General features: G+C 38.8%; 1 protein-coding gene across 5 annotated transcripts in view; it reads right to left on the bottom strand.

Annotated features, from left to right (window-relative positions):
* LOC109403764 (protein furry) overlaps nt 1-24288 on the bottom strand; it is a 460946-nt gene that overhangs the window by 36786 nt on the left and 399872 nt on the right. For all 5 annotated transcript variants that reach the window (XM_062852871.1, XM_062852872.1, XM_062852874.1 and 2 more), the window contains one exon: nt 13477-14849. In XM_062852871.1, coding sequence (XP_062708855.1) covers nt 13477-14849 — 1373 coding nt within the window. The remainder of the gene's footprint in view (nt 1-13476; nt 14850-24288) is intronic.

Raw genomic sequence — 24288 nt, 5'->3', positions numbered from 1 at the left:
AAGAAAATTTCCGAATAAATTCATAGAAGATTTTTTGAAAAAATCCGTAAGTGAAGTTTTGGCCCACTACTCGGAGACAAATTTCCGAAAGAATTTTGTAACAAAGACTTTTTAGAAGAATTTATAAACAAATTTTTGGTACATTTTCTATAGGAATTTCCAATAGATTCTCCAAACAATTGCCTAGAGAAATCACTGAATAAATATCCAGAGTGTGGTCCGCTCTGGTCTGGTGTGATGGTTAAAGCACGTGACTATCACGCCGAGGACCTGGGATCAAATCCCACTCCCGACAAACTCACAATAAAAATGTGAGTTCTTCCTTCGGAAGGGAAATAAGCGTGGGTCCCGAGATGAACTAGCCAAGGGCTAAAAATCTCGTTAATACAGATAAAAAAAATATCCAGAGGAATTTGTGAAGTAATCTTTGGGCGAATTTCTCAAACAAGCTCTGAAAATCTACTGAGAAATCATGGAAGAATTGGTGAAATTCATGCCAGATTTCGTAAAATAATTTCTTGTGACACTTCCGAAGGAAGACAAGGAAGATTTTCTGAAATAGAAATAATATGTAACATGATGATTTGATTTGGGAAATTTTCTTCGGAAACCGTCGTTATAATAAAATTGAAAAATTCAAGAAAGAGATCTCTTTTATTTAACACCACAGAATTGCAACAAAAGCCGACCGAGCAGATGGCGGGACAAACCTACACTGCTCGTATGGAAAGATCGTTTGGCAAATACAGCACAACCAGTAACCACGCTCTATCAAGTGTTTGTTACGAATCTCTAAATTTCCGAAAAAAATCATTGAGGAATTTCTGAAGCAATTCGTAAAGGAATTCCAGGGTAAATCCTCGGCGACATTTTCAAAGGAATCCCTGAAGGATTTTTTTTTTTTTAACTTTTCGATTTTTTCGAAAACTTAAATGTCTACTAAATCGAGAGATACCTGTATCAGATTTTATCACTTAAAAACACGAGGCAAACAATCATTGAAAAGTAAAAAATCTATGATTCTTTAGAAAGCTTAGGTTTGCATTATGTCACTGTAAAGCCCTTTTCGGATACAGGAAGAGTTTGATGTAACTGTCCCAATTATCCTACGACAGTAGACACGATTCCGTGCCGGACGGTCTTGTGTGAGCTTGAGCTTGCTTAAAGTTGATAGACCGCCCTTAGATGCTACTCCAGTATCACCAGACCAGCAACACTCATACAAGGGACCAGTGGAATGTCTACTGGGGACTAAGCAGGTATTTTCAGTGTGTGAGTGTTGGCGATCTTCTATTTTTAGGCGACAATGGCGCCTGACGTGGTTCTAGGTCAATGTGGTGAAGGAGAAGAAAGTGATGATTGCAATCCTTTGTATCCATATATGCTATAGCAGACCGAATGTACCTGTGCGTCTGCACAAATTCATCCTAATGTCGGAGTGTTGGTTGGAGTATGGTTGGCAATGGGTTTACACATTGGTGCGTGGATGCCAGGCGTAAAGTGACAGATTTTGTGAAGATTAATCTGAAGATAACGTGGCACACTTCGCTTGATTGCATAACTCTTAGGCGTTATCCGGTAGATAGACAATGTGCCATTAAAAAGTTGGAAACAAGAGAAAAGCCGTTTTCAACCCGTTTCTGTTCTAGCGATGGCAATGATTATACACTACCCTCTAACAATATGGTATCGTTGCAACTCTGTATTGCAGCACCCAAAAGTTTTGCATCACCCAAAATAAGGAGGAAAAATGGAGTGAGCCTTCCCGGGTAGACGAGAATATTTAAATCATATCCTAGATCATATCTCAAATCGAACAACTTTTGTTGTCATAGCTCGATATGATTTTGATGTGTTATTCCAAAATTCAATGAATATCGCACGAATAGCTCAAAATGATATGATATCAGTTTTTGTTCTTGTCGAAATATCTGAAAATTTCTAAATAAGAACAAATTTAGCTCTTCTGCACGAAGTGGAACTCATGCATCCATAGAGATGGCTCAATGTTAGTGAAATGCCATGTGCCTCTTTCTGAGCTGTGGAAACGAAGAACGTCATGCTCTTATTCCCACGGGTTTCACAACAGTGAGCCACAGTCGAGTGGAAAGCATCGGCACCTGTGAATCCTAAGGTCGTAGGTTCGATGCTGAATGTTGTTATTTTTTTATTCAAGAAAAAGGTTGACAAATCTTGTCTGCTATTGGTTTGATCTTGTAATATCTTAACGAGCTAATTCTCCATACTATATTTTGCTATTATTTCTGATCATTAACCTCTCATATTAATCAAACCAATAGCAGTTTTTGTTCTTCAGTAATCCAATCGGCTGTAACAGAATATACTATTCATTAGATTTTTTCACCTACTCGGGTCGAACCAAATTGGACCATTGAACAATAAAGGATGCTGATAGAAATTTGTCCTCGTCGCAGGTCAAGACAATGACGGCAATCACTCACGATGTAATTTTCATGCTTTTTTGGGGATTGTCCCATACTGAAGAATAATTTTTTGGTACGTTTTTTTTTGCCTTCTGAGGAATAGATTTCAGGGGAGTAGGTCATTCTGAGGAATTCCATTCTAGGGTATGCCATTCTGGACAATGGGTTTCTGAGATTGACATTCCTACAATCATTAGGTCAAGAGGGTGGAAAATGTACGTTCTTCCCCCAATCGAGAAAAGTTGAGTCCGTAAAACATCCGCCACGGCAACGTCTGAGTGGGAGTGTCAGCAGTAGATCGGCCTGAAGAGCGGAATAAACAACGCATATTCTACACAAAATCTTGTTAATAAAGAATACTCAACGTGATAAGGATAATAAAAAGCATCAAACAGAGTAAGTACATGCGGTGACGTAACATAGCCTCTCCAAATGATGTTCTTCATTACAACCACATTGCCGTAACTAAGAACCACTCATCCTAAGCACTCACCCTCATTCATCACCGAGACTCGAGAGCCCGCAAAGGACATAAAAGAATGAAAAGAAAGCGCCGCCCCGACACGAGAAGGCAAATATACAAATCATTGCACAACTCTTTTCTCGTCAACAACATTTCCCCCCGGGAAACCAACAAACCAAGAGTTACCATATACATCAACGAGTGGCGCCGCGCGGGGATAAATGACATTGAGCAGAGGCAGTGGAAAAAAAAAGAAATCCATGCATAAATTAGCCCCCCATCTGACCCAAAAACATGGCGGGCGGCGCTCAGAAACGGATAGCTTTTCACAATCCTCAAACCAAACACCAAAGCTATAGGAGTGGCCTTGTGAGTGGCTTCAAAAGGGTTGTTGTGTGTCGCAATCCTCGGTCGAATCCATGGTCCATGGTCAGCCAGCCGGCCAGGAAGAGAAATGAAATCACGCAAGGGGGGATCTTTGAAAATGCTATCGCCACGTGCTTCACGTCGCGTCGCACTGTTGAATGTACCGGAATGTAAAATTGTATAAAGGATGTTTGCCAGTGGCGTAGGAACACGGGGGTTGGATCTTTCTTACTGAGAGCCTTTCAAGGCCTCTGTGAATTTCAGTCAACGGTTGGCGTCTCCCGAAGTTCACGAAGATCGATGTGTACACTGCTCATATTGAATACCTCGGCATTTCTATTGGGAATGGATTCTAGTCGCAGAGCAGCGTTAGCTGGGAAATGCTGGTAATCTCTAAATCACAGAAGGATCTCAACGGATTTCATGTCAGAGATGGCTTGATTGCAATATTTTCGTTCAGCTGTCATAAAACTAATAAAGTAAGTATACACGGAACCAGAAATCAACCCAAATATAGGTTCTTTTCACTCATATCGGCTCTTCCGTTCGAGAACCCAAATTTGGCTATACCGCGTTTAAGCTCTGAGTGGGTTGGGTAGTTTCCGTTTGATCCCGGCAGAAAATTGCAACCCATCGCAAAGTTCTTTCTACCTCGCGTTGACTTTCGAAGTACCCTAGTGGGTTGAAATAAACCCACTTTTGGGTAAACGGCAAAAAACCAAATTTGGCTTCTCGCACGGACATTGTCGGCTAGGTAGCTGCTTCTCGCTTTGTTTTTGACAACATTGCGAGCGGGAGAGCTAGGAAACAACCCACTGCTGGGTAAAAAGTTCAAGCGGTTTACTTATTTTTGCGATCTTTTAACGAATTTTTTAGATAATCTGTTTTTTCCGTGTAGGTCCTGTCAAATGTCTTGAACAGCTCGTGCAAAACCAGGTCAACATGACGTCTTTTCGAATAGCTTCGTGGAACAGGATCACTGAAAAATTTTGCCCCATACTTATCCTTCATAAGTTTCCGCAGAAAATTTCTTCATAAGCTCCTCCAAAAAAATCCATCAGAAGTTTATCCAAGAATGAATTATTTTTAGAGTTTCCTTGGGGGTGTTTTTTTTGTTCAGGTGTATCTTAGAATATTTTTCCAAGAACTTCACAAGGAATTTCTGCGGAAGCTCAACCAAGAATGATTTCAAGAGTTTTTTCAGGACTCCCTTCAGAAGGTTATTCCTAAAATTATTCGATTTTTCCCCAAATTCCTATGAATTCCGTCTTGAGGAGCATCCATTAAGTACGTCACGCTAAAATCGGGAATTTTCGACCCCCCCCCCCTCTACTCCCCCCCTTCGTACGGGTATTTCCTATACTTATTACATTGCTTGTCACACTTTCACAAATCTCCCCTCCTCCCTAGGACCATGACGTACTTTATGAATGGCCCCTTGTCTTGTTCTCAGAAACTATTTGAAATCTTTTCGGATTCCGTAGGAAATCCTGAGATTCGTTAAGAGCAACATTTCCCAGCCAACCACATATCGTAAATCATTGTGTGGAAAAAATCGTATATTTTCATATATTGAATCAGAATTAACCCTTCAGCGCGCGCGCTGTTGTAAAAAGTACAACACTCCCAAAAAACACACTTTTCGAATACAGCGCGAGCGCGGTGCAGTTTCGGTTGCTTGATGGCGCGCGTCCTGGAAGGTTAATAAGTATAATAATATGTATATTTGTTGATAATAATATGTATATTTGTAGACAATGATTGTGTAAAATCGCATTTCATGCCAAATAAAATTTCAATTGCGATTTTGTTTCATATAGTCGTCTCATAAAAGGTGCGAGATACTATCGGTAGGATCGCACAGAATCGGATAGAATCGTGAAAAAAGATACATTCTTAGTATCAAGCTGCAAGTTCGCTATCATCGTATATATGATTTCTTTGAAGTGTGGAATTCGTCGCTTCACATCGTATATGCATCTGCTAAATCGAGCTTGCTACCTAAAGGTATGATGAAAATCGGTGAAATCGTATACAACTATAACAATGTTGTATATTGATCGTTTGCGTCACACTTGCGTCGTATACAAAGTGAATGAAATCGTATATTCATTTTTACAGTGGCATATGATTGGTACTGCACTTTTAATAGTCGAATCCTAATCTCGGAAATCCTAAATGGCTTTGTTTACATATTTGTATGATGGCGAAAAAGAAAAACATGATATTCATCAAAAATTTGTATTTTTGTTGTTGTTGTTGACGCATTCCAACCATGGTAGCAATAATTTCAACCAAATATATAGGTTTTCATACTAGCAGATGACTTACAATAAGTTAAGTATAGATTCCAACAACGATGTGAATTCCGGGCCTCTTTCACGGCACCACTTTTGGTGCCACCCAATGCACAACAACAACGCTCCCACCACAAGTCTCGCACCGTATCATGCTAATTTTTATTCGTTTCATGCCATTCACTTTGAACTCTCTATTTTTACATTGCAATATAGCCAATAGAGATAACGCGCAGTTCTCAATCAAAGGACCTAAGTTCGGTTCCCACTGAACACCAATTGTTTATTTTTATTTGAAAATCTTGAGTCGTATATTGGTACTCTCAATCGTAATAAGATCATATATAATCGTATATTTAGACGGCTAAAATCGGCGAAATCGTAGAAATTTTTCGAGAAATCGTAAATTATGTTGGATGGAATCGCAGTAATCGTATATACAGTGGTACAAATTCGTTTAAACGCACTTGATTTTTGAACGGTGAACTTTACTTTAAGGTCATCTGTGTTTTATTGTTATTTATTTTGATAGACACTCAAGCAATATACTCTCTGCACGAGTAACGAATAATTCTTTTCAAATCAATTTATTTTTATTAGGGAAGAACTATTTTATTTGTGGAGGAAAATTCGTTTAAACGCACTTTTTTCGTTTTTCCATATTTGTAAATTTGTTATTGGAAAACTATTGCACAATTGTTGATATCAATATACATTTAACAAGTACTACTACTAGTGATACTATAAGCGTTATTATCATAAATTTTAATATGCAGCAACATAGAGAGAATGTTTTGAGAAGTATGTGCGTTTAAACGAATTTGTACCACTATATGTTTCGATATGGCCTCCACTTTAGTATGTATATGCCTGTTTCGTGCATTGAATACGATTTCTTTGGTGCTATATATGTGTGACTATTTCAGTTGCAATTTCGATATAGCAACTAAATTGCTGGCTAAGTTGGAGCTTTTTGTAGGACTTCTTGTACTGTCGTGTGCAGCATAGTTGTTCCATGTTCTATGGGAATCCCTATTAACATGGGACAACAATGCTGCACACGGCAGTATAGTTTCTATCTAAACTCCTGATTCCTTACCTAATTTAAACACAAGGTATTTGGAGTACACAGCTCAAATTTTCTCCAGCATAAATCTATAGAACCGTCAAACGCATCTGGCTGAAAATGTAATTCAATTTTCACTGTGCGGAAGCAAGCATCAAGTTACATTTTCAGCCAGATACGTTTGACGGTTGCCTAGGTTTGTGCTCGAGAAAATTGGAGATATGGACTCCAAATACCTTGTCCTAAAAGCTGTTTGAGCAATTCTGTTGTTGTTGTGTTGTTATTTCTCCATTTCTTGCCTCTTCAACAACACAGTTTCTCAAAGTTTGGCTAAAATAGCATCTAATTAGGTATAAGGAATCATAATATCCACGCTTTTTGCACCATTTATTTGCAGAAACGGAAAATCCACCTTCTCACCATACAAAAACTCAGCTCATAGGGGCTGTTCATAAACCACGTAGACCAAAATTTGGCCATCTCAGACCCCCTTCCCCCTCGTAATTTGTATGGAGCGTAGGATCTTGAGCCAGAGTTTCCGGAAAATTTATCAAAAGAATCTCTGGAAAAATCCCGGAAAATCCCAGAAAAAAATCCAGAAGAATTCTCGGAGGAACATTTGAAATATTTTAAAAGTAAATTTGTGAAGATTTTCGGAGGAGCTTCCAAAAGAATTTTCTTCAGAAATTTTGATTCAACAGGTATTTCCGGAAGAATTTCTTGAGAAACTTCCGTAAGAATTCCTAAGAAATTTTATGAAATTTTTGAGAAAGAACTTCTACAAAACAAACAGACAGAAGAACTTCCGATACAATGGCGGAAGAATTTCCGGAGAAGCGTCTGAAAGAATTCCAGGACGAGCTTTTGGGAGAGTTCTCGGTGTAACTCGGAGGAAAATTGTCGTATTCTCTATTAAATATTCCTTAAAAAAAACTTCTGAAAGAAATAATGGAGAAACTTCCACACATCATTTCTAAATGAGCTTTAGGATTGTGAACATCAATTCGTCCAAAAGAAAAGCATCACACTAGTGAATTCTATAAAAATAAGTTCAATTTGTAAGTGCATAATTCGCTTCAAGTAAAAATACGGATTGATAAACACAAAACAAAATAGTTCAATTTGTTAAACACTAAAAATTCAAGCATTTTTTCAGAAGTCATTTGAATTTCATAGAAATTTCCCCAGGAATATCCCAACAATTTATTGAGAAAATACATTGACTCGGAGAGAATTCCTTTGGCAATTCTCTTGGGACTTTCATCGAAAATTTCTGTGGAAGAAGTGGATTTTCATAGGTATTCCTTCGGGTTATTCTGTTAGGAAATAATCAAGAATTTCTTTAGTATCTTCCTTTGGCAGTTCCTTTTCAATTCTTCTGGCTTTTCCATTTTTTTTTTGAATTTTGTTATTAATACATTAAAATACTTGGACAATTACTTTAAAACTTCTTCGAGCTTTATTTTGGCAACATTTTTGATCATTCCTACTGCAATTCGTTTGGAAATTTCTTCAGAAATTCCTTTGGGACTTCGGAAATACTGTAATGCCCCAATGTTACTATCCCACTTAACAAAAAATGTTTTCATACATTGTACAAAACTTAGCGTTATCAATACTTTTAACGTTGCACTTTCAACATCCAGACGGACTTGAGGGTTTCATGGTTCGTAGTTCCTTCCGGAAAATGATTCCTGAGTGAATATCTTCAAGAACTCCAATTAGAATTTATTCCAGACTTTCCATGAAAATTCATTCACGCACGCGTTTCTCCATGAATTCTCGTGAGTTTCTCCGAGAATTATTTTAAGAATTCGTACACAAATTCTTTCAGAAATTGCTCTAGGAATTTCTACAGCATTTTTTTTTGCTAAATTTTTCAGAATGACTTTTGAAGAATTTTTTTTCATGAGTAGTTTCTCAGAAGATTTTTTCAATAATTTTACCGGGACTTTCTTGTTTCTGGACTTTTATCAAGATTAATTTCAAGAGTTATTCAGAACTCCTTTGAGAAGTTTCTCAGCTTATACTCTTATACTCTTCGGAAATTACTTCAGGGATTCAGAAATTCTTTCGCATTTTTCTTTTTGTCTTGCCTTCAGAAACAATTTCTCGGATTTCTTAGAAAATCCTGATATTTGTGTTCAGAGTAGCACCTAGAACTTTTTGTAGGACTATCTATAGTCTCTAGCGGAAATATTTTTGGGAATACATTCATAGTTTTCTTTTGGAATTTCATCAAATGTTATATCATTAAAATACAAATATGCAGGAATCTTTTGGAGAAATTTTCAAAGAATTGTCCCAGGAATTTATATTTTATTCTATCGGTACCGTGGTGTGTAAAGAATTTTAAGTTATTCAAGGATTATTCTGAGTAACACTCGGCAAGTGTTCACGAATTAGTCTTACAAGAGTTTTTCCAGGAATGCTTCAATAAGTAAGCAAAAATACCTGAAAATCTCCAAATAGTTCGTGATGGACTTTCTGAAAATGTATTTTTTTATTAGTTTAGAGATTTCACATTACTGTCGTTTATATTTGGTAATGCTCTGCATTTCTCATATATGTATGTATCTCGTCATTTTTATTTGATCTTGCGAAGCATTCAGGAATTGCTCACGGATATCATTATGGAAAATCCTTTTTTTTTTCAAGAAAATTTTGAAGAACTGGTCTCGAAGCTTCAGAAGGAGACCCAACAAAATTTTCTAGAAAAAATCCTGGAGGAATTCCAGATGCAAGTCCCGGAGGAATCTTGAGTGGATCTCCAAGCAGTATTTTCGTTGGAACTTCTGAATAATCCACAGAATCGTAACTTGTTCTGTGGCTTAGTTCGTTCAAGCGCCGGACTAGCGATAAAGAGTCGTGGATTCAAATCCCACCAAAACGAGTGGTAATTTATCTCACAAATTTATCTCTCAATTTCTCAATTTAACGTACTTTGCCTTCAAATACTTCAAATCTGGATTAGGGCTCGCTTAAAAAACTACTCTAAAGATAAAGAAGGGCTGACCAAAACCAATGCTTTATGAAAAAATCAATATTTTTATGTGGACAAAAGTTTGCGAAAAGAAAAGGGGCTCTGAGATGGTCAAGAGAAACTCGGAGAAATTTCTGGTAAAAATTCTTGCAAGTAGCCATCGTGTAAATTTTGCAAGACTTCTTTGGGGAACAACTCCCGAGAGAAATTTCAAAAGATCCCCGCCGCGGGCTGAAAATCTCCTTAATAAAGCTAATAATAATAGAAGATCCCCAACGGACTTCTGAAAAAAAAACGGAGCAGTTACTAGAAGAATCCTGAACAATTTTCATAAGAGTTCCCAGGACATGCCGAAAGATGACCCGGAAAAACTTATTGGAAGCACTTCGAAAAGAATTCTCCCGGAAACACTCGGAAGAACTTCCAGATGATTTTTGTTTAAAAAATGCTAGAAAAACGTTCGAAAGAATTCTCAAAATAATTTCCAGAAAACTTCCGGAAAGATTCCTGAAGTAGCTTCTTTAAAAAGTATCGAAGCCACTTTTCCTAAAAAAAAACCGAGGGAATTTTCGAATAAAAATCTGGGAACTTCCAGAAATACTAGAGGATCTTGCGACAGGGTTTCTAATGAATCTTTTGGAAAAATTTCCAACAAAAATCCTGAAGGAATTTCCATAATTATTCCAGCAGGAACTGTTGAAAGAAAACTTTTGACAATTTTCCGGAGGATCTTCTAGGAATATTTGTCCTAGGAATTTTTGCACGAATTTTTAAATAAATTTCCAAAGGTATTTCAGGAAGAATTTCGGGAGGTTTAATTCCCGGTGTCGTGGAGCGGACCTGGTGTGGTGGTTAGAACACAAGACGATCACGCCGAGGACCTGGGATCGAATCCCACTCCCGACATACTCACAAAATGTGGGTTCTTCCTTCGGGAAGTAAAGCGTGGGTCCCGAGATGAACTAGCCTAGGGTTAAAAATCTCGTTAATACAGACAAAAAAAAATCCCGGTGGAATTCCTAGAAAGATCCCCAATAGAACTTCCGGTTTAATTCGTGGAGAATTTCCTAGTATAACTTCTTGAGGAATTTCCAGTAGAACTCTAAGAGCAATTTGCAACGAAAGTTTAGACAAATTAAAAACATCTGAAAGAATCCTCTGCCTAATTTTTCAAGGATTTATATAAGAAATTCTTCATAAAACCTCCAGTGGGGGATTCCCCAAAAAAGCTGCTGCAAAAATCCCTCTTTTTAAGATTTTTGACACATTATTTTTGAATCACTAGCCTTCTTTTGAATTTCGAGAACACTATCATTCACCCGGAACTACTATTTTTTCGGAATCCCTAGATTCTTCCCGTAATCATGAGCAATCTTCAGGCACACCCGATATTTTCGGAAGTTCGTTCAATTTCAAAGCACAAATTTTTCAAATTCCAAAGCATCGTTGACGAGGCGTGCGTGATTTGGAATTTTAATAAAACACCGGTGAAACTGAGCGAAATTTGTGATATTTTAGGAGATCAAAAATATTAGAAACTTCCGGAAGAATTTCCAGAGGATATTCTCCAAGACCTTTCGGACACATTTTCGGAAGAACTCTCGAAATAATGTATAGAAAACTTCCGGAAGGATTCCTGAAGAAATATCCTTAAGAAGTACCAGAGTCACTTTTAGAGGAAATTCCGGAGGATGTTTTGAAAAAATGTACAGGGAACTTCCAGAATTACCAGAGAATCTTGCGCCAGTTTCCAAAAAACCTTAAAAAAAATAATTTCGGAAAAAATATCTATGAAAATTCCGGAAAAAACTCTGAAGGAATTACCGGAAGATTTCTCAAACACACTATTGAAAGAAAACTTTTGACGAATTTCCAATTTTCAAATTTTTCAATTTTGTACAAAAATGTCTACGAGACATTTTTAATGAATTTCCAAAGGGGTTCTGGAGGCTTCAATTTCTTGAGGTTTGTGCTAACGTAAGAATTTCGACAATACACATAAAACGCGACGCGAGACAGGACACAACACTTATATTTCTAACAACAAATAAGGAATCGGATATCCAACAAAAAGCTTCTCTTTAAGAAATCGGATATCAAACAACAAGCTTCTCTTCTTCTTTTGTTGTAATGTAAGAACTATAAGTGTTGTGTCCTGTCTCGCGTCGCGTTTTATGTGTGTTGGGTTCTGGAAGAATTTTTGATGAAACTTCTGTGAGAATTCTCAGAGAAACTTCAGGAAGATTTTCATGAGGAACTTCTAAAAGAATTCCCAGAAAAAATAAATACTGATACAATTCCGAAAGAAACCTCATAAAAAAGTCTAGAAGAATTTCCAGAGGAACTTTTGGAAGGATTTTCGGAGGAACTTCTGAATTTCTAAAAAAAAGAAAAGGTTCGGTCGGTCGCGTTAGTGATGCGCTCGTGAAATGAACCGCGATTTTCTAGTGAAAACGTAGATTTTTGTATCTAAATATTGTTTTTTCAATTGGCCCTAACCATGGTCATTACAAATATTGTGTTTTTAAGTGCTTGTGGCTCTAATGAAGTGAACAAAAACAGTGTCTCCGTAATATTTTCGGCTTGCGATGGGGGACGGCATGTTGTGTTTTTTTCTTCTCGCGTGGTTTGCAGTGATGGTTGTGTGTATGCGTGATCTCTTGCGTTCTGGCATCGCGACGACTCGCCTCAAGAAAAGAGAAGAGTGTACACGTTTTGAATCGTTCTTCGTATGAAACGTAACGCGGTTGATAGTCGCTGTGTGGATGTTTCGATAGTATGCGTGTCGGTCCAGCGACCGTCGTCGGTGGTGGGCGACAATTCTTTGTCGCATGTGATGTCGCAACGCAACACGTATGTTGTGTAATACATCGGCAATGACAAACGAGATGTGAAGTGACGCGTGTAGCATGATTTCAATGCACACTGGGAAAAAGCTTTGGCAAGAAATAAAAAATATAGGTACTGCGAATTTGGTTATTCTTGAAGCCGCCGCTGAATTCAAATAGTGCCATTTAGATGTTGGGTGCTCTTAATTATTGTTGAAAGCGTGATATGTTGTGTAATGATTAACCAATTATGCGCTTGGAAGAAGCTGAACTAGATGTCCCAATGATAACAGCATCGCCGTCCCAGATCATTTTTGGTGAGATTGTTCTGATTATTGTATCTACTATGATTCACTAAATACGTGCCAGTTTTAAAGAAATTTCTTTAGAACAGGAAGTGTGTTTGTATTATCATTATCCATTTGATAACGGTAATGCACACATGCGGGGCTTATTGTAAGTGAAAGTGACTTCTGAATGGAGTGTCTCTCCAACCATTCTGAAATGGGTCACTGGATCTGCAATAGAGCTATCACCGTCTAACTCCCGGACCAAAGCAATTTGCAACGACATAAAAATGGCGTTGCAGAATGCTTTCTTCCATAATATCACTGCCGGACAGTGGGTGTTAGATGGAGACACACACACACACAACTTCTGAATTTCTAAAAAAAAAACTTCGTATGGACGGTATTTATCAAACCAAAGCGAATAGAAATGTTCGCCCCGCAGAAGAAACCCTAGGTCCCTAGCTACGCCAATGGTACGCCACCCGGACATGAGATATCGTGACGTTTGGCGTAAATATAGGTACTTTCGCTATTGACTTGTGACGGTGTTTTTTTTTTGCCATCACAGGATTAATGTTCTCAGAAGCGGACGAAAAATAAAATAACCGGAAACGCTTCAATGCATTCAATAATTAAAATTTCAATCACGAACTGCACCTACCCAACGAAAACGAACTGATTAAATGTCCATTCAATTTACCACTGGTATCCAGGAAAATAGCAAACGGGGAGCACTTACCTTTGGTTGTCTATCAACTCAATCAGGCTGTTCTCGAATTCGCAATTATTCATCGGTAGCCCGGGGGACGGTGTGGGGGTATTCTCGCCTTCCGTCGATGTGGACGTGTCCAGCGATTCCATTTCGGCGTCATCGATGCACCGTAGCAGTGCACCCCGAACCGACACGTACAGATTGGAAAGGTCCTGCATTTTCTCGTTTTGACGGAGATTGTGCACGACACTGATGGCAATTTTATGATCCGCTTCAATCAGCAGTAGCAACTGGAACATCAGCTTATAGAGACCGCGGCCGAGATCCAGGAGCATTTCGGTAGTCGCCGGATCGACGGACATCGAGGTCATGAGGTTCGATCCGGTTCCTTCGTTGGCCGAGTCAATATCGGAAGTGAACAGAGCTAGCTTGCAAGATGTTTTCACAGCATCCAAACTGTCGAGAACCGTGTCTTTTCGGTCGAAGAATGTCTCCAGATGCTCCTGAACTTCGAGGACACCGTATCTAAGGTTTTCGAACAGCCTTGGGGTGGTAACCAAGCTCTGGTGATACCAAATCTTCGGTGGTTCACCTCTTGACGATAGCAGATCAGACAATACAGAAATCCGATGGCCTAATTGGATACCCGTCCCTGTGAAGTATCGCATACATTCCTTCGATATAGATATCGATCGATGCGATAGTTCCTTGATCAGTTTGAACAACTGATTCAACAGATCCGGTGCGTGGCCCGAAGGTTGGTTTACTAGCAAACCAACCAGATTCCTTCTCCAAACTTCTTCACTTTCATCTCTAATCGGAGCGCGGAAAGACAACAACCCAGGCATGTGCGGAGATGCGTTACACGGTGTGATATCTCCCAGATCTCCCGCGCTAGAACCACTGGTATCGCTGCGAGATACCGAATCCCTGCGATGCCTTCTCTCCCTCAAACTCAAGCTAGTCGGCGGACCGCCCAAAAAGGACGTCTTGGAAAATATCGGACGCTGTTCCTCGTCCAGCGGCGACTCCGACTCCACTTCCTCATCGCTCGAATCGTCCGCATTGGGTCTCCTGCGGCGAGTCAACACCGGAGTCTTCTCACTCAAGCTCTCGTCCACATTGGAGTGTGCTTTGCCGCCTGCCGACAGCGGTTCGCTGTCTCCTTCGGATAGCGGTCTTCGCCGTACGCCCCAGTTGAAGTTATCCGTCGACTCGCCCTCGATGCTTTCGCTTTCGTACTCGAGGAAATCGAAGTCCTTGAACACGCCAAAATCGGGCGGACCGTCGTCCCGTTTGGAGCCACCGCTGAGATCCTGCTGGGCGCCGGAGGTTTCGTCTGTGCTGGACGCTGCCGATGATTGACGCTCGAGAAGGTCGGACGATTGGCTGAAGATGACCTGTTGGGGGGAAAACGTGGGAAGAGAATCATTAGGGATGTATGTTGGTTCAAAGATTGAAGGTTGCGAGTCTACCTATATTGTATTTAAGTGATAGCTGTGCTCAAAAGTGCTATTGGAACGTAATGCATTGAAGTGCAATCTGCAAAAAGCGTCATCTATGTGTCATTGCACAGTGATTCATACTAATCTTCGCTAATACGTATTTACAGGGGATAGACAAAATGATCGGGACAGGCAAAATTTTTTCTTCTCAAAAAAATTTCAAATAGCTGTAACTTTTCGAAAAATGCATCGAATATTCTCAAATTTTTACTGTAAGTTGATCAACTATTTGTGTATCAGTGGACAAAATTTGAAAAAAGATCGGGCCATACTGTGCGAGGTTATAGGCATTTTAGAAAAAGGTAGAATTATCCGATAGCCAACTTTGAGCTGTTATATCTCCGGGTTCAATGAACCGAATGCAATGAAATTTTGACCATTTATGGCTTATATAATGAGCTTTGAAAAACTTCTGACATAATAACTTAAATAATAACATAATAACATAATAACTTAAAATTCTTAACACGGAAGAAAATTATAACGATTAGATTATTTTTCTAGCATACCACCAATTTTTCTTAAATGTCAACTTCGTTTCAAAATTCAAGATGCTAAATATAGTTCATTTAAATTCCCTCTGATTGTCTTGAATACAGATATGTTTTAAAGGAAAGTAACAACATAGGCGGTAATTCATTGAAAAAGTAATGGGATGCATATTAAAAATAGACCAATATACCGTCGTGCGGGGCTACTTTTGAAATGCGGGGCTACTTTGGACACTTTTGAATATGGATTTTTTGAATTCAAAATATGGTTCAAATCTGTTTGATGTCTTAGGAACTATTATAAAGCAATAGTTTTCCCTTTGGTTGAAATTATTTTTCAAACAGACCGGTTATTGCTTGTCGGGACGCGAAAAAACATCGAATAAACCAATATAATATACATAACATATCAGAACATTTGGTCTGTAGGCATTGTTTCTACAGTTCATAAATTTCAAAGGGTTGATCAATTCATTCAAAATGTATCAACGTAGCATATACAATCGAATATTTGTATCGTTATACGTTATAAATGACCGTTTCACCCAAATAAAGAATTGATGGTCCCTTTTTTTCAGGCTATCTATATAGCAATATCACGCTGCTCATAATACCAAAGGTAGCACAGAACCATCTTAAAACGCATATTTTTATTGAAATTATGTTTGATACAGTATACTACAGTATTGGTACAATGTAGTTTTCCGAATAACCCTGGAATTTGAAATGCAGTTTTGTTATAGATAAAAATGTCCAAAGTAGCCCCCATCCGGTTCTATATGAGATGTGTCCGATTGGTGTATGAACAACTTTTATGTTTATTGATGGATTTAGCTCAAATTTTGCATACATCCTACATACATACTCACAATTGGTCGGCGTTAAGTCAGAGTGGACTACGCGATTTTTTTAGCAGGTAAAGATAAGCGAAGCCATTCAATAACGCTGAACTTTTCGACGTTTCTTTGACGCAGATGGGTCATTACATACAATAACTATAGTTTTTCAGAAAATAATGTGCTTGATTTGATATCCCAAGTGCTAGCAGGACATTTCCCCAAAATCATTGGAAAACAGATGGTCCGGTCTGACTAAATGCCGACCAATTATTGTGTATAAAAATTGCGGAAATTCATTCACTAGTCTGGGAGTTATAATGTCATAAAGTTGAAAAACCATGAAAAAGTGTATAAAGAAGCCCCGCACGACGGTACTAAAAAATCGTAAAATTAATTAAATCGCTATAACTTTTTCTCTTGTTAATAATTTCAAGTTATGTCAAACGGTTTTCAGAGCTCATTATATAAGTCATACTTAATTCTCAGGGATTTCGGCTTTCAGTCAAAGAAAAGCGTTGATTTTCTTATCTCATCGCCAACGTTTCGATCCAGATGTTGGGATCTTCTTCAGGGCTCGAAATTAATCAATTTTGTCTAATCCCGTGTACATCTCACGGTTGATTGTCTCGTTTTGAATTTGCACTGCACAAGTCTCATTTACTGGCAGCACCCTCGAAGGTAGTGGGTGGGTGGTACAAAATGGGAGGTCTACACCAGGAGGATCCACGACACTTGCCAACACTGCCAGAGCTAACAGCTGATCGAACATTAATGTTGGCGATGAGATAAGAAAATCAACGCTTTTCTTTGACTGAAAGCCGAAATCTCCGAGAATTAAGTCAACTTCTCAGTCGAACCTCTACAAGTATATAAGTCATAAATGGACAAAATTTCATTGCATTCGGTTTATTGAATCCGGAGATATAACAGCTCAAAGTTGGCTATCGTATAATTCTACCTTTTCCTAAAATGCCTATAATTTCGTGCATTATTGCCCGATCTTTTTCAAATTTTGTACACTGATACACAACTAGTTGGTCAACTTATAGTGAAAATTTGAGAATATTTGATGCACTTTTCGAAAAGTTACAGCTAATTGGAAATTTTTTGAAAAATTAAAATTTTGCCTATCCCGATCATTTTGTCTATCCCCTGTATATCCCTTTCGTGACGAACCAGCACAATTATGCTGTTAAGCGGTAACAGTTTTGCGGATTTTTTCGTCCGTTTAGTCTTTGTTTTATATGATGTAAACTGTTTCAATAATTCAGCCATTATTTCTACTTGTAGGTGTGCAAACAAACTTTTGTTAACGTTGCCTCTGATATTTACCACAATAAGTTAAACAAAAAGTCGACAAAAACCGTAAAACATGAAAAGTTTTATCTGTCGCATATTTTTCATTTCGAGTAGTTCTTTCAAATGAGGAAAAATAAATGTTGTTGTGTTGGCAAATCTAAGATTTGTGGGGATCTACAGCTTTGCTTCGCTTTGGCCCGAAAGGGATATACGTCACAGACAAACAGACGTAACACTTGCGATATTTCTATCGACCACGCTTTTAACGATCATTTTAAATTTTCATAGTTGTGGCTTTCACAACCAGAGGCGCGCGCATCGTTTTTCTATGCGTTTGACGTTTCACACTAGCGCCTTCTGTTGACGATATTGCACAACACAGTGATTCGTGCAGCTTTTCCACCAGGTGATGGTAGTGTGAACTGGGCGATGGATTTCCATGAAAATCGTTCAAGGTGTTACGTCTGTTTGTCTGTGTATACGTGGTCATTGTTTTGATTCAACATAATTTGCTAAAAAATCCCATGAAAAATTTCGTTCCAAACGAGTTTTTAAGCGTTTGAACTGTAGAGAACATCTTTGACAAGACTCACCCTACAAAAGATTCGGCAGAGACAGGTAAATATTGTGCACATTTATTTAAATCATATTTATTTGTCGTTTTATCAGTTCACTGAAGGAGTTTCATTTATTCATAGATTAGAGTTTTGGTTTGCCTAACAACTTCTTATATCATATTATTTGTTATATCATCTGATGCATTAAACAACATTTATTTTAGCTCACTTGCAAGAAAACACTCACAAAAATTTGCATCCATTACTAATAGATTTCAGATAGTGATAAGAAAAAGATGGCTTTCTCAAAGCTGTATCACAGAGACACTAAAAAAACTAATGGTACAAGACCGACGATCCACTCGTTCTCCGAAACTGTGCATCCCGTGTAATACTGGAGCATCCGTGTAGTCCATAAACTGAAGGATTCGGTGTGTAATATGTTATGCAGTTCAAGGGCCCATATAGCCGAGGCGGTAAACGGGTATTCAGCATGACCATGCTGAGGGTGACGGGTTCGATTCCCGGTCGGTCCAGGATCTTTTCGTAAAGGAAATTCCCTTGACTTCCTTGGGCATAGAGTATCTTCGTGCCTGCCACACGATATACACATGCAAAATGGTCATTGGCAGAGGAAGCTCTCAGTTAATAACTGTGGAAGTGCTCATAGAACACTAAGCTGAGAAGCAGGCTTTGTCCCAGTGAGGACGTTACGCCAAGAAGAGAGAGATATGTTATGCAGTTCATCGGATAAAAAGTTGCACGGAAGATCGAGCATCATTTTCAGAATCTTATTCTGCTGTATAGGCTAGGTGTCTTTGTAAGAGAGATTTGATTCTACGTTGTTAAAGACTTCAAAGAACGTGATTGAGGACAGTTGTGTCAAGCTGGAAATCCGCAGGTTATAATAGGACGGTAGATCATTTTATAAACCAGTATTTTATTTCGGCTACTGAGTCGCTATCCTCGAGAAACTAGAGGATAAAGCATTTTTATTAATTTGTCACATCTCATCAGTAAAGCTGCAAAGTTTATATTAAACTTTTTGATCCATCTGCACTAAGGTGGCCCACACTTATATGAAAAACAAAAATTTCGAAAAATGCCAAGTCTTACCTCCTAAATCAGTTGTTTTGGTCTCCCAGAAACTGCGTTCAAAATTTGAGGAAAATCGGTTGAGCCTAAGGGGGCGCTCAAAACGCTTGAAATTTGTATGGGAAAACTTGGCAAAATGTATGCAGAAATTTTAAGTTTTCGAAATTTGCCGCTAGGTGGCGCTGTAAGCGTTCAATAATAAAACCCATTGGTATTATTGTAGGTGACTATATGCCAAACAACTTTGTCGAAGACCGCAAAGTGATCCAACGTCTGTGAAAAAAAGTTATACCCTAGGTAAGGTTCTGGTAAAACACCTTTTTTTAGACAACTCATTTTTGAGCTGTCATATCTCGGAAACCAGTAAACCGAATTGAATGAAATTTTGAACGTACACTAACAATATGTGAATGCTTCACAAACTTTTAAAACATAGGTACTTTTAAAAAGTTGAAAAAAGTTATCATGGATTGACACTTTTTGGACTTTTCTCGAAAAAATGTATTTTTTTACATCAGTGTCAATAAATGTTAGTGTTGATATCCACTCCTGTTCTCAAATAATCTCTAATCAGATATATTAGAGCCTATTTAGATTGAAGGAAGAACACATTTAATAATTTTTGTGTGGTATTGTAAATTTTACTTATTTTCCTCTATATGGGTGAAAATTTTAACCCGATATAACTTAATTTGCCGTGAGAAAATATTACATTTTATAACGTCGTATTAAGTATCAATATATTGTTGAAAAACGTTAAAAAATTCATTAAATTCGGTTCACTGGTTTCCGAGATATGACAGTTCAAAAAATAGTTGTCTAAAAAATAGTGTTTTACGCGAACGGTTCTAACTTCGCGAAAGATTAATCAATCAAGCCCAAATTTGTACCAATGATGCACACATAATTGGTTGAAACACAGTCAAAATTTGAGATTTTTTGATGCACTCTATGAAAAGTTACAGTATGTTGATTTTTTTTGTGGGAGAAAAAAAGTTGCCTATCCCAAACATTTTGGCCATCCCCTGTACGTACCCAGTGAGCACAGCTTCGGATCAAAATGTTCTTCGGCATATTTTAGTCAATCAACGTTGTCCTTACCCTAGAAAATTGCAACGCAAGGTTAAAAAATCTCTAAATTCGTTGTGAAGGATCCTTGTCATATTCTGTTCATGTTGGGACAAACCTATGTCGGATTGGGTGGAGTGCAGTGTCACAACAAATGCAGGTTGTGACATTGCCATTATCGTAGCGCGATAGTCTTGAAAAAGGTCCAAATACTTCGGACTTCTTTTTATCACGTAAATGCATATAAAGAGACTGTAATAGTCCGAGTTCCATCGAAGAGTTCTCGGCATAGCTTGCCAAGGACACAGGTTTCGCAGAATCCATAATCTCCGGGCCGATTCCTTCCGCCATATTGTACTATACTCACGTGTTCATCAAGGTCTGCCTAGCGTTACCTTACTGACGGTGCCAAAGGTTTCCAACATCAATGCCGCAACGATTTTCTGAAACTTTTGCAATATCTCATCATCAAGTCTAAATCGAGCACATCCCAAGTAACAAAATTAATTTTATAATGCTTTTGAAGTATTCTTCAACACCTGTGCTTTAAAACCATGCATAAACCAAATTGCTCTGCAAAACAACATAAACTCAACCCTAAACCCGCCATAAGACCGAAAAGGCCCATCCTAAGATGCTTTTGGAGAGTTGTTTTAAAATTTCTCTTAAAACTTGTTGTACTTCCCAAGTTGACCTCAAGGCGAATTGCTCTCTCCTTGTAGAATTCTTCAAGTGCACGATAAAACGATAATAAATTTGTCAGTGTTGTTGCTGATGCAGCTTTTATGTCGACATAAAAGTTTGATGAAATAAATTGAAAAAAAAAACGCAATGAAGATGACACATTACTGCAATTGGGATTAATTTATTTCACAAATTGGAAATATTTTTGTGTGTGTAACAAGGATGGCAAATGCCAAGCAAAATTCATCGTATGTTGCAAGATACTTCCAAAAATTGCAAAGCGCTTCCATTATAATGCACTAATAAAATATTTAAACATATTATTCCTGGTCGTGAGAACATTGTTCATGAGTTTTCTCAACATGGTTTCCATTGAAATCTAGTCCGGTGGTCGGTCTATTATCGATGGTTCTAATCAACATCACCATAAGATCGACTTAAACTTCTTTCAACTCATGCCAGAGCTAAAAGCATAACTCATAATATTAGGATTTATAACGTTTTCAATGCAGCCTGGTTGGCCTCCATCAAGAACGTTTTAAATTTATTTCATCTTAAGCAAGGGTGAGAAGTATTTCTCAAGAGTACTCAGGTTTATAACGTTCTTGATGTAGGTTTATGCAAACTCCGCCGAGAACGTAATAAATCATGTACGCCAAAATGTAAACAAACAATAAATTATCGCACGCGGTGGATTTTGTGAATCTCGTCCGATTAATTTTATCATCAGCCCGGTACCGTTGCCAACCAAGCAGACCTTTTTCGATAATCGGCCTTGATGCGGTACAGTGCCTCATTCCTCCGGACAGCATTTCCAACAGGTAAGTAGTTGTTGATTTTAGAGATCGATGATTGGAACCCGAATTGCACGGGAATCGACGTCCTGGATGACCAAACCCACCTCATTTCGGATGCTGCAACCGGAGGAACTTGGCACTGCACCGCACCGCGTCGCGGTTAGGTTTCCGGGTAGGTGCTCTTGATTGGCAGCAATAATGGAACGATGAGAATCAAAATCTGATGCTTGAATTTTCTTATGCGAGAACAGTTGCTCTTGATCAAGAACGGATGATTCAAGTTAACTACAAGAGCCTTATAAAACTGAAAATAAGTTCAACAGTTCTTGTTGTGTTTATGGTTTTATGAACTGAACCTCAAGTATTCTTGGAGGTGTTTTTAAAGCCACATATTGATGAAGAATAGTTGTGCTCAGCTGAAACTCCGATAAGATCAACTAGAATATACAATATTCTGATAAAACTATCATAAAAACAAATAAGACCAAATAGAATCAAGATTGTTACTTGGGAGGCATACAAATCACCTCTGAGATTTGCTACAATGATAACCGAGTCAACTTCCTGATGATCGATTGTTGCTTTTCATCACATCTTGTGAATATCGACTCCACCTTGGGACATTTCCTTCACGGACAGCAGGTTTCCACTCAGCTCGGGGACGAAGATTAGTAGTATGTTCGCACTCCTGCTTTCGAAAGACTGGTACCGTAAACCGGGGTCTATTTGATCTCCGGGTTGAAATTGATCAGTCGTTTTTCCATTAGATAAAGTATGTTTTAAATAGTTTCTTTACATATATCATTAAGAATAGGATTCCTACATTACGGTACTTGGAAGGAAACTATATAAAGAGCGCTTGATCTAACTGAAAAACATCTGATCAATTTCGACCCGGAGATCAATTTGACCCCGGTTTACCGTAACTTCTCCTTCGTACTTTCCAACGATCGAGATGCCGTCTTTGGTCACATCGATCACGAGCGGTTCTTCGACCTTCCTGACTGACTACATACAGTCCACTGTGCTATACGCATCCTCTACAATCATTCAATTAATAGCAGCAACCATAAACCAAGTAGATTTTACTATACCAAGCAGAAGCAGTACATAGTGTACAGGTAAGGGCGCAATGCGTGGTACGTTTGTTGCAATACAACCGACCCCGTTTGTTATGCTTAGCCTCGCACTATGAACGCAAATTGCACCACGAAGGTCTCGCACGCCGGACCTCGCAGGGAAGGCACGAAAAGTGTCGATCAGCCAAGTTTATTATTTTCGGCCGTTTAATATTTGTCAACACAGTTCCAGGTGCCTATAGATTCTATTTTTGTTAGCATAACAGATTGCAGTAAATTCCATTACACATCAATGTAAAATCCATATTTGAAAACTTATATAAATCGTTACGAATAAAGAGGAAGGGCATTCTATGTCCAACAGTGGAACGACGTTCAATGCTTTTCTTCGGAACACAGCATACCGAAAGCCTACGCTGGTGATTTGCCTCCTGGCAAATACCACCAGAAAGTTAGTAGTGTAATAGTGAATAGTGAATATGTGGAATTGCAACGTATCCTGGAATAAGATTGAGGGATACGTGTCACCACATTGTTCACCACTAGATGAAACGCAGCACTTCGTTCCTGACAAAAATCTTCCATCCGCTCAGACCGACCTCTTGGATTCTTCTAGCAGCAAATGTTGCCTCACGGTCTCAAACGACAAGCCGTTTTACCGTGGTTCTCCAAAGCCTTTACCAAAGAGTAAGCGATCGAGAAGGATTTAAAATAACTGGAACACCGCATCGTTCGCCTCGAGTTTCGCCCCAGCGGTCTTGAGATGCCGAACGGTGTCCTCGAACTGCTGAAAATGATGCCACATTGAAGATCCCTCTTTCATCCGAACACTCGCCAGCTGTATTCGTAGCCGTGTCTGGCTCGTAACAGACTTTTTCACTTAGGTATCTTTATAAGCTTTCCACATATCGCGAGCCTTCCGCTTATCCCGGACTATGCCGATACACTCATCGGAAAGAAATCGAACCAAGAGAGATTTCACCTTCCGATTTGCCTGCAGGAACTCCGCTCTTCCAGCATACGCTTCATCGGGGAGTCGGGGACTGCCTTCGATAGGGCTTCTGAAACTTTCACTGCATCCAGAGTGAGTTAAACACAAAAACGCCAGTTCTCAGAAATTTGTCCCGTTCAGCTACGGAATTCCGGAAATTTTCACTTAACTACATATAACGTGTGTGAGTCACCCATTGTACATGCCTCTCGCGAAGGATAGAAATTCGGTGATGGTGAGAAGGCCATCAAGGCGGTCTGACACCGGCGAAGGAGTACCGAGCGCTGCCATTTGTGCGTGGCTGACATTACTAGTCGAATTTGGAGTAGCTTGCTTGGAGGTCAATGGTTGCCGATAGGAGCAAACCGACGTTACGGCGATGACATAGTGCCGCTTCAAAGTGAGAGTGAAAGTGCGCGTCCATAGGATTTTCA

Source organism: Aedes albopictus, chromosome 2 (genome assembly GCF_035046485.1).
Source record: "Aedes albopictus strain Foshan chromosome 2, AalbF5, whole genome shotgun sequence".
Taxonomy (NCBI): Eukaryota; Metazoa; Arthropoda; class Insecta; order Diptera; family Culicidae; genus Aedes; species Aedes albopictus.
The sequence above is the reverse complement of the archived record's forward strand: the minus strand, read 5'-3'. Positions and strand labels throughout refer to the sequence as shown.